At 37.4% G+C, this 11,020-nt stretch overlaps 1 protein-coding gene and 1 pseudogene across 1 annotated transcript in view; both read right to left on the bottom strand.

Moving 5' to 3' along the window:
- The window catches only part of Smc4 (structural maintenance of chromosomes 4), a gene marked incomplete in the record, with an annotated part of 33,972 nt that overhangs the window by 9,360 nt on the left and 13,592 nt on the right, over positions 1–11,020 (bottom strand). Inside the window, 6 exon segments of the mRNA XM_005393119.2 lie at positions 849–928; positions 1,009–1,234; positions 3,681–3,842; positions 5,362–5,547; positions 7,382–7,615; positions 8,975–9,139. Of these exon segments, the coding sequence (XP_005393176.2) occupies positions 849–928; positions 1,009–1,234; positions 3,681–3,842; positions 5,362–5,547; positions 7,382–7,615; positions 8,975–9,139 (1,053 nt within the window).
- Positions 9,259–11,002, bottom strand: LOC102003599 (annotated as a pseudogene).

The following is an 11,020-nucleotide window of genomic DNA, read 5'->3' as shown; positions in this document are numbered from 1 at the left end:
TTTTTTTTGGTTTTTCTCCGGTACCGGGAACCGAACTCACGACCTTGCGCTTGCCAGGCAGGCGCTTTTGCCGCTGAGCTAAATCCCCAGCCCCGTAATTTCAGATTGACAACCAAGTCAATCTAGAATGAAGAAAACCCAAACTTCTTTCTGAATCTTCAATGTTAAATAAAGCTTAGGGGATGGTCAACAGGTTTCTGAGTCATGTAAGATGGAAAGACAACTTTAAATTTTGTAAAGTAACCAATTATTTTAATAAAGGTACAGCATTCAAACACTTGGGTGAAAAGAGGTAAAAATAGAGGTGTGGAAGACAGAATTAAGGCACAACATTTTGGGGAAGTCTGATAGCCAGGATAGCTACGAACTGTTTTCTTTAAAGGAGGTTGTGCTGGGAGTCAAGCCCAGGGCCTCACATGCCATGCATGCATTTTACTACTCATCGATACTCCCAGCCCACTTAAGAATATTTTCAGGAAGAAGAAAGTTCATCCAATAAATACTGACTACAATAATGGAAAATGGTGATTTTTCCTAGATATTTTGCTGGAAAAATTTTAAATAAGTACAGGAAAAAAAAAAAAAAAAACTGGCACCAGAAACCTTTGTTATACCTTAAAGAATTATTTTGAAATAAACTACTTATTCAACGCAGCAGTAAATCTGTGACAGAGTAACGCGTCTCATATAAATATTCCCAGTCATTTATACAATCATTACTAGAAAATTCAGTATGTTAGTTTAAAAACTGAGCACGATACACTTAACACGGCTGAATTTTGTAGTATGTTTTGCCTCAGCAAAGATAAAAATAAGGAAAGTCTAACAACCATTTTACATATGCTGACCTCTTCCTCTGAGATTTCAACAACAACCGAAGAGCCCATTCTTCCTTTCATTACTTTGCTTCCACCGCCAGTCATTGTACCTGGAGAACACGAGAGGCGTCAACCAGGTGACTTGCCCCGGATTACATAAATTCACCGGGAGGAAAAAGATCACCCTTACCTGACTGTTCTATGATTTGCCCCTGTAAAGTTACCACCCTCCATCTTCTGTCTTTCTGATACGCCACTCTTGTGGCTTGATCCAAGTTGTCGGCTACCAAGGTGTCTCGTAAGGCAAAGTAAAAAGCTTGGCGAATTTCCTCATCTTTTACTTTAACTAAATCAAATAACCGAGGAGTGTTTTCAGGAGTTTGAATCTTGGTCATTTTTTTGGCCCAGACTGCCATCTAAAAGTTAAAAAAAGAAAGTATTAATAATTTATTTCTTTTACATATCATGATCCTATTCTATATAACATTCCATAAAGAATTCCCACCAAAAACTATTAAATAAGCTCAGCAACAATTAACTGTATTTCCATACAGTAGCAATGAATAATCTGCAAGCAAAACTTATGACAAAGTTATTGTGATCGAGACCATGTACTTATACTAACCCAAGGATGAAACTCAGAGTACAGAAATAAACCCTCATGTTTATATTTGGATTTTTTAACGAGGTGCCCAGAAAATTCAATGGGAGAGAATATAACCTTTCTAATAAGTGGTGCTAGAACAACTAAACATTCACTTACAAAATAAGCCAGATCCCTACATATCACAGAAAAAAATTAATTCAAGCTGAGCATGGTGGTACATGCCTGTAATCCCAGTACTCTGGGAATCTGAAGCAGAAGGACCACGAGTTTAAGCCCAGACTGAGCAATTCTGTGAGATCCCATGAAAAAAATTAAAAAGGGTTGGTTGGGTGGCTAGCAGTGTGAAGTCTCAATCCCCACCATGGCAAAAACCAAGCAAGCAAGCAAGCAAGCAAGCAAGCAAGCAAGCAAAAAACCTAGAATGAGTAAGAAACCTAAATGTAAAAGCTAGAAAGTACAAAAAGAGCAGCAACCAAAGAAATAAGAAAACTAAACTTGATCAAAATGAAAAACCTTTGTGCTTCAAAAGACATCATCAAAAAGTGCAATACAACCCACAGAAATGGCAGGAATTACTTGTAAAGCATATACCGACAAAAGACTTGAATAAAAGAGTAAAAGAACTTTCACAACTCCACAATATCAAGAAAAATAAATCTATGAAAATGCAGGCAAAAGATTCAAACAGGTATTTCTCCAAGACACAAAAGGCCAAAAAGGCACATAAAAAGATTGTTCAACACCACTAGTTATTAGAGAAATGCAAAAGAAAAAGCACAGTGAGATACCATTTCAGATCCACAAACTATAGTAAAAAAAAGATTTACAATAACTCTTAATAAGGATGTGAAGGAATCGGCGTGCATGCGCGCGCGCGCGCACACACACACACACACACTGCTGGGAAAAAGTACAGCTACTGTGGAAAACGGGCAATTCCTCAAAAAGTTAAACACAAAATTACTGTATTACCTAGTAATTCTACTCCTAAGTATGTATCTGAGAAAACCAAAACCTTGTGTCTACACAAAATATTGTACATGAATATTCACAGCAGCATTATTGCTAAAGTAGTCAAAAAAGCAGGAACAATCCCAATGTTCACCAAGAGATGAACAGATAAAGTGTGGCACATATATCCAGACAATGGGACATGATTCAGCAATAAAAACGAAAAGGTACACGCTACAAAATAGATGAACACGAAAACTTGTTCTGTAGCAAAAAGCCACAACTTGTATGATTACATTTATATGAAATGTCTAGAACAGATAAATTCAGAGACAAAGTAGATCAGTGATAGGCCGGGGTGGGGCAGAGGGTAGGGACTGACTAGAAAGGCCTGCGGGGAGATGAGAATAATCTGGGTTTAGATAATGGCCATGGCTGGAAAACTGCGAATATTATACAACTCACTAAACCATACACTTTGACCACTTAAGCTCAGGCAGCACATTTATTTATGTAACATCACAAGCACTGCTTGGGCAGGTATCATTTCAACCAGTTGATTCTTGTACTGAATAAATCTGATAAAATTGTTTTTAAAATTTCTTATTTTATACAAATTAATGAAAAATATGCATTTTTGGTCATCCTACATTTAAACAGACAGGTATTAAATACTATACTTTACTGTAAGAATTATTATATGACAATTGTTATTCATCTTAATAAAGGTTTTACTAAGAAAAACAGTTGATGTAGTCAATATAAGCTACCAGTTCATCAAACACTGGAATTCATTCTAACCCTGGATGTGTATCTCATCCCTTCAGTGAAGGCAATGCAAGATCTTTTCCCCTCATGTAATGTGGCCTTTTGCTACATTTTTGTAGCAGGTTTACAAGTGTATTTTGCAACATATACCTGTCCTTTATTCTTTTTTTATTACTAAATGACACCTCATTTTCTGGACATATGTACCACACTTTATTTATCTAGTCATGTGTTTTAAATGCACATTTGAGTTGTTACTACTTTTTTGGGGAAAAATTTCTATTTTCTTTTTCGAGACAGGGTTTCATTATGTAGTGCAGGCTGGTCTTGAACTCACAGTGATTCTCTGAACTCAGTCTCTGAAGTGCTGGGATTACATGAATGCCCCACCATGCTTGGCTGGGAAAAAGTCCCAAAAACTCAGGCTAAAATAATTCCCCAAACTTATCAGAAGTTCACTGAATAATGGTAAAGAAAAAGTTACATTTCAAAAGGAAAAAACATCTGGTACTAGCTTACTATGAGTGAATACTCACCTTATCTAAACCTATAAAGGTTGCAACTCCAATATTTTGTCTTTTAAGGAAGTTTACACATTCTTGGGCTGTATCAATAGAATCAACAACAATGTAGTCTAAGGCATGGCAACAGGATGAAATAGCCACATCATATTTTTCATCAATGGCTCCTAGGTCTCCCTAATTAAAGAGCAGAGGTTAAAAATTAATATATAATTGTAAAGGAATTAGATTAAGTAGTACAAGCTAATGTCATTAGTATTCATACAGATTTAAAATTATTGTTAATTGAAAAACTGTATGTATACATAATTTACAAGTGTGAAGTGATAAGTAATGACAAACTTTAAGTGTCCCTATCACTCCAACCTTCCCCTACTACAGAAATTATATGCAGCTTTTTTTTTTTTTGTCTTTTTGACACAGGGTCTCTCACTATGCAGTTTAGGTTGCCCTTGAACTCACTTACTTACATGTAGTTTTCAATGTCATTTTTTTTTCCTTTGAGAAAGGTCCTTGTCACATAGTTCAGGTTCGTCTTGAGCTCATGGTGATGCCCCTGCCTCAGCCTCTTGAGTGTGGAGTTATAGGCATGTACAACTTTGCCTGGCTAATGTACAGTGTAAAAACATTTAAGAGTAAGTGTTTTGAATTCTAATGAGTGAAGAGTGAAATGACACATTTATGTAGATAAAATCTAGACAAACTAAAAGTAAAATAACTTACAAAAATGTCAAAAAAATTTTCAAATTTTTTTTTGGTGCTAAGGACCCAACCCAACACTTGCTGGGATAGTGATCTTATCCCTGAGCTGAATCTGCAGCCCCAAGCATTCCAATTACTAAAAGCCATCTAAGATAATGTAAGCACTGACGAAACACATGTCTCCACATTAATCTATTATTTAGCTACCTAGCAGCATTCACTGACTGGCTTCGGTTTTCCTTGGTAGCCAATGAATAGAATCAAACTGTGTTTCTGCAAGAAAACAGGGTGGAGGTCACACAGTAGTAGACAACTCTGGTGGCTGATTTTACTTGCCCCCCACTATTATCCATGTTTCCTTGCGAGGAAGGCTGACTTGGAACTGACTATGTCAGCTGCTCTGGCTCTCTGGCATTAGCCAATATAAGATTATCTGCTGCGACTTCAGGGCGGGAGATGAATAGGGTTGCTACTTTCCTATTTCCTTTTGATCATAGTTCCCTTACTACTTGAGGCGCAGGAGTAAAAGTTTTCCTCATTCTCCCTGCTGATTTCCATACATCATAATGGAAACCTTAAGTATGTGAAATAAACCCAGAATATATCAAGTTCTTATTTTTCAAAAAAAGATAAGGTAGTTTTAAGTTTGCTTCTTATCCCAAACTAAATAAACCAGAGGTGAAAGAGCAAAAATGTTTAAAAATGAAGTGTCTCATGCTAAGCATGGTGGCGCATTCCTATAATCCCAGGACTCCAGAAGCTGAGGCAGGAGGATCACCTTGAGTTTGAGGCCAGCCTGTGCTAAGTAAGCGAGCTCAAGGCTAGTCTGCACTACACAGCGACTCTGTCCCAAAGGACAACAGAAACCAAGAGTGTTCCATAAACAAAAATGGAAGTTATTTTATGTATGGTGACACTCAACAGATAAAAGGTAAGAATATAATTTGCAGTGTCTGTCTTGAGAAAAATGTAGTTATTCTCAAGTTTACATTACCAGTCTTCCATATATTCCTGGAATCCTGCCAGACTTTTTTTCCTGAATTATTGCATCAAGTACTTTCCCTCTACTTCGATTCATTGCTAAAGAACTCTTTGCTTCTTCAACTTTTTGGAAAAGATCATGAACCACACTTTTGAAGTTTATTTCTTCTTGTGTAAGTTTCTGAAGTTCTTTTTCCTTCTATAATATAACAAAAAAGAAACCCAACAACATTAGATCTTCAATATATCCAATCATAGCAGAGAATCAATTGTAATGCTTCCGTAATAATCAAGGAGGACAAGGCCAAAAGTGAACATGAGCGAGGACTGGACTTCCACTCTGCAAGTGCTGGGCTGGCTCTGGAAAATATGCACGGGTTCCCTGCTTTACATTATGTGGGTCAGTAACGGGGGATGCAAAAGCAACACGGTTCCAGAAGAGCTCCTCCTGATGGAGAATGAAGAGATACAGCGAAGGAAATCCTCGTTTGGCCCCACAGTTATGCGTAAGTGTGTCCTAACTCTAAGTTTTGCTCTAGCCAACAGCAGGTCTAGGAACAGGATACCAGATAGGAGTGACTAGGCTATGGTTATGCTATTCTTTGCTTTCTGATTAAATAAAAATGAAAAATGACACAAAAATGCACTACCTAAATAAAGGGGAGAAAAGTGACTGGATGGTCTTAATGCCACACAGAAATGTCAAGGCTGCCTATTAGAGACAAACCAAATCCAAATTCCATTTCTCAGCCTCCAATTTAGCAGCAGCCATCTTTTCTAACTGGTATCTCCCACCATTTCCTGGCTTTAAATTAAATTATCTCTGTTACTTGTTACACAGGCATAAAGTAAATGCTTGTTATTGATGCAACGTATTAAAAAATAAACCCAGACAGCAGAAAGATGGAGGTAGTTAGTAGATATAATTTACATTCTACACGGTCATGATATCCCCTGATAAGAAAATAGCATGCATTTATTACCACGAAAAAGATTTCATTTTCAATATTGTGACTACAAAAACAGTACTTTCTTATTTCTGAGACAAAATCTTGCCATGTTGCTCAGGCTGGCCTCAACCTGGGATCAAGGAATCTTTCTTACCCAGCCTCCCGAGAAGCTAGACTACAGGCAGGTATCACTGCAGCCAGCTAAAACAAATTGGATTTTCTGTTGCATCTTGCCCATGGAAGCTTTGGAGATTCAGGTTTATGCATAAAGTCCTAAGACATCTAATTAACTCCAATTGGTGCGAGGGACACTGATGAGCTAGGTGAACTAGGTGGTTCATTTTTAATTCACAGCAATTTGGAATCCCAATAGAGAAGGAACTACATCCAGAAATGAAAAAACAAAAATGAGAGCTTGCATATTTAGTATATTTTTTATCCTTACATAAGTTGCCTACACTTACAGGTTTGGAAAAGTTTCTTTTGCTTAAATTATTTCCATGGGAATGCAGTAGTGGCTAATTTTTGTTTGAGGCTTCTGAAGTAGGACAGTTTCTTGTGTGGCAGTAGGGACAAACTGAGGGCCTTGACATGCTAGGTAAGATGCTGAAATGCTGGCTCCATTCTGTTCAGATTACACTAAATGAGAAAAAGATAACTACAGATCAGTCACTTTAGATGTTAAGTTTGAAAACAACAAAAATAAAATGAGGGTTTGACAGCTGTGCAAGGTGATGCGTATGTATAATCCCAGCACTCAGCAGACTGAGGCAGGACTGTCATGAGTTCCAGGCCAGCCTGGGCTACATAATAAATTCAAGAACAAGCTTAAACTACCCCGAATCCCTCATCTCAACAAAACAAAACGAGACAAAAGGACTGACAAACAAATGTTTATTTTTGTCTTTTTGAGACAGGGTCTCGCTGTGCAGTTCAGATGGGCCTTGAGCTCACTTTGTAGCCCAGACTGGTCTCAAACTTGCAATGATCCTGCTGCCTTAGCCTCTCAAGTGCTGGGATTACAGGTGTGTGTTACCACGTCTAGCTTACAAATGTTTAGAGGCAATACAGAAAAAAACTTACCTCCTTTAATTCTTGTTCGGTTTGAGGGAGTTTTCTCTCTATATCTCCAATTGCAGCTTTCCTTTCTTTGAGAGTCTCAGAAGCTGCAACTAGAGCTTCTTTTGCCTTACTTAATTGAGATACTGCAGTATTGTATCGACTGAGGTAGAGATCAAGTTCTGACTGGGCTACCTCCATCTTTGAACGTGCTTCATTTACAGATTTGTTGAAACCCATAAGCTCTTTCTCTCGACTCTGTTAAAATAGGAATCCATTAAATCTGTAATATATTTCCAAATCTAAACGGAAATGGAAATTACACATTTGGAAGTCAGTTTATTCTATAAGCATAGCATACAAAAATAAGTTCACACAAGTGGGACAGCCAGTAGCGTATACCTAATTGTCAACATACAATGTACAGAGTCTTGATGTCATAAGAGCTCATTTTAAAGATTCAAACCCCCAAAAAATAATACTTAAAAACAAAAATCTTGGGTCTAACATTCATACTGCATGCTCTTTCCTATTACCAGATAAGAATTACCCAGAAAGTTACTTCAAATGTATTTTAAACTGAAAATCTTTACACTAAGCAAAAGAATAAAGAATGAAAACAGCTGAGTTCCAGCTTTGTATTTAACACAGCGCAAGAAACACAGAGGAGCCCAGTATACATTAAATGTGCAAACCCACTGTTTTTTAAGTACACTATCATGAAACTGACTGCATTATCCACTGCCCCTTATCACGAACATAGCCTTCTTGCAGTTTTGAAGTGACATTAGAACATGTCTATATTTCAAAGTCTACTAGTACACATTTATACTCCAAAGAACAATCTATTAAGTCCGTGACTTTTTATGCAGTCAATTCAATTACCTTATCTATTAAAATACATATTTAACATTCTCAATACTGTCAAAAGGCTATGCTGAATATAAACAAAGATGGCTAACATTATGCTTATACTTTTGTTGGGTAGATCCAACATACCAATGTTACAACCATCCTCATGTTCTCATTTTATTAATGAAGCAGGAAAACAATAGCTGAGATTTATAAATTTCTCATTTTCTAGGGAAATTTTCTATATATCTTCATTTACTCAAGATACAATATTTTCCTCTTCACTTTGAGGAATGAGCTGGGAGATCTAAAAACTTGTGCAAGAACAGAGTGACTTATCTAGGATATGAACTGCACACGGATGCACAGTGACAGCTTTCAACTGTTACACCATGTCAAAGGAAAAAGGTAAATGTTGGTAACCTACGCTTAGTGTGCTCCGAGGTTTTTAAGAGGCCAGCACATTAATTACCAAGAAAATAACTTAGGGGATCCAGAAGAAAATGCGAAGCTTCTACAGGTTTAAGAGTAGTCAAAGTACCTGACATATTTCCCACTATTATAAATTCTGAATCAGTCCACTTTTTATTTTTTTAAGTGGAAAAGCAAAAAATGGAAACGGCATCTAGGTTGAATAGTTTAGGGGATGTTTGATTTAATCAAAGGCTAAACTTACTCTTTTAGAAGTTTACTGTTGTACCACTGCAAAAACAATCTGTAAGTTTTAAAAAAGCCACCAAAACCAGCACAAAGAAAAAAACTTACTTCTTTTTCCTTCTGAAGCCCTTGTGTTTCCTGTTTAAGACTATCCATAATTTCCTTTAATTTCTTCTCTTCTTTGTCTTTTTCCTTTTCCAGGGAATTGTTTCTAGTTGTTGTTGCAGTTATGATGTTCTCACTCTTGGCGGGTATACTTTTAAATTCTTCAACCTGAGACCATAAAGCAAATTAAAGTTATAGAAGCATAAACTTTTAAGCTACCAATAATATCACTACTTGATTTAAAAACTGCTTCTCACGATAGGGGTATGGTTCAGTGAGAATGAGCTTAGCATGCATAAAACCCAAAATTAAAATCTCTAATACCCAAGGAAAAAAAGGAAAAGAAGAAATTCTTAGGATCATTGGGCCTTGGTAATTAAATTTGAACTGGTTAGCTTTAACAAGCACTTTTTCAATCATTCCTATATTCTCTCTCAGTCTAATAGTAAAATCAGTTTTATGAACTGATTAATTTATGAAAAAGTACTCTTCCTGGCAGGGCTGTAAGTCTACCCTTCAAATCTCTTGACTTTAGGCTATAATTAGCCTTCTTTGCCATAAACATGCTCTGATCACATGGAACTGCAAAAACTATTGTTCATAGCATGTATCACAATACACTGCAAATTCCTTGTATCCTGCCCCTTCACCCCAGTCCTAAGATCTGTAACAACTTTACCCTTCCAGAGTCACACTGGACTTATATTTCATATTATTAATAGTTACTCAGCCGCATTGTATGCCTAGGAGCTAACGTCTCTGTATCACTTTACACTTCCTTTCGTCTGTCCAGTTTGAAGCTACTACCAAATGTCTGTTACTTTCCTTTACTGACTGCTTGTTACCAGAGAAGTTCAGTATTTCCCAAACTAATGCTCCTCAAACACTGATTTATATGGCCTGTGTTGGCTATACTGAACACAAAATATCTTAACAAACATTTGGAAAAGGCTTGTAATGTAACGCAGTGACTAAGTGGCAGTTACTGCGTCATTACACTGGACAAAACTTCCGGAGTTGGATTTAGTTGCTTTATCTATTAATAACTTTGAAGAGACCCCAAATTTCTTGTTCATCAGACTCTTAGCTCTGACAGAGTTGGCTGTGCACATCCCACACTGGCAGCAAAACTTTCTAGAGCCATTTCCTTTGTGAAAAAACCATTCTGGGCAGCAAGCTGTTTCTCTGTGGCTCACTCCGTGCCCGAGACCTGCAGTAATGCAGGACTAGCTCACCATCACTCCCAAAGCACTCATAAAGGGTTCTAACTTCCTGGTCTGGAGAAAGTGTAAAGGACTGATTCACATAAACAAACAACTGTTCAGAGGCCACAAGCTTAAGGAAGCTCTTGATGAAGTCAGTGAGTCCTTGGATCGTTCGCGTTCGCTTTACAGCCCACTTCTTTGTTTCATTATAGGGGTGTCTCCCACAGCCTTTAGCGGAGTATCAATTTTTTTCTTGGTCTCGCCAGCAGGTTCTTCTGTCCCTGACAAAACTGCAGCAGAAGAACGGGGCTCTGGTGTGGCTATTTCGGGAGAGAGTTCCCCAGGTCCTTCCCCGCCAGCAGCCACAGCCGACAGAGGGAGCTGCAGCAGGGACTCTGGCTCCTCTGACATCGGGGAAGCGGTGCGCTGTTGCACATTCTAGTACTAGTTAATTTTTTTAAACTTAAGAATAGCTAATTAGTATCCTGTAAATTATGAGCTGTCTTGTCTTTTGGTGGGGATGGACTCCTCCTCTGACAATGTTAGCTTGATTTTTGCATGAGGCAGCTTTTTTAAAAGTCTGTAACACCTATTCAAAAATATCTTTTTAAACCATTACTTTGGGAAAAAGAAAATGATCACAACTACCAAAACTGCTGATTGGATGTTTTCCCAATAGCACACTGTAATATATACTCTAAACTCAATGTGTGCAAAGTTTCCCTCAGGGGACAGAAATCACATGCTGAGACAAAACACTTCACATTCAGAATTCTAACTCATACTTTTCTTGTTTGTTTTTTGAGATAGGGTCTTTTTTTTTTTTTTTTTTTTTTTGGTTTTT

Source organism: Chinchilla lanigera, unplaced genomic scaffold (assembly GCF_000276665.1).
Source record: "Chinchilla lanigera isolate Chin_1 unplaced genomic scaffold, ChiLan1.0 scaffold00047, whole genome shotgun sequence".
Classification (NCBI taxonomy): domain Eukaryota; kingdom Metazoa; phylum Chordata; class Mammalia; order Rodentia; family Chinchillidae; genus Chinchilla; species Chinchilla lanigera.
The sequence above is the reverse complement of the archived record's forward strand: the minus strand, read 5'-3'. Positions and strand labels throughout refer to the sequence as shown.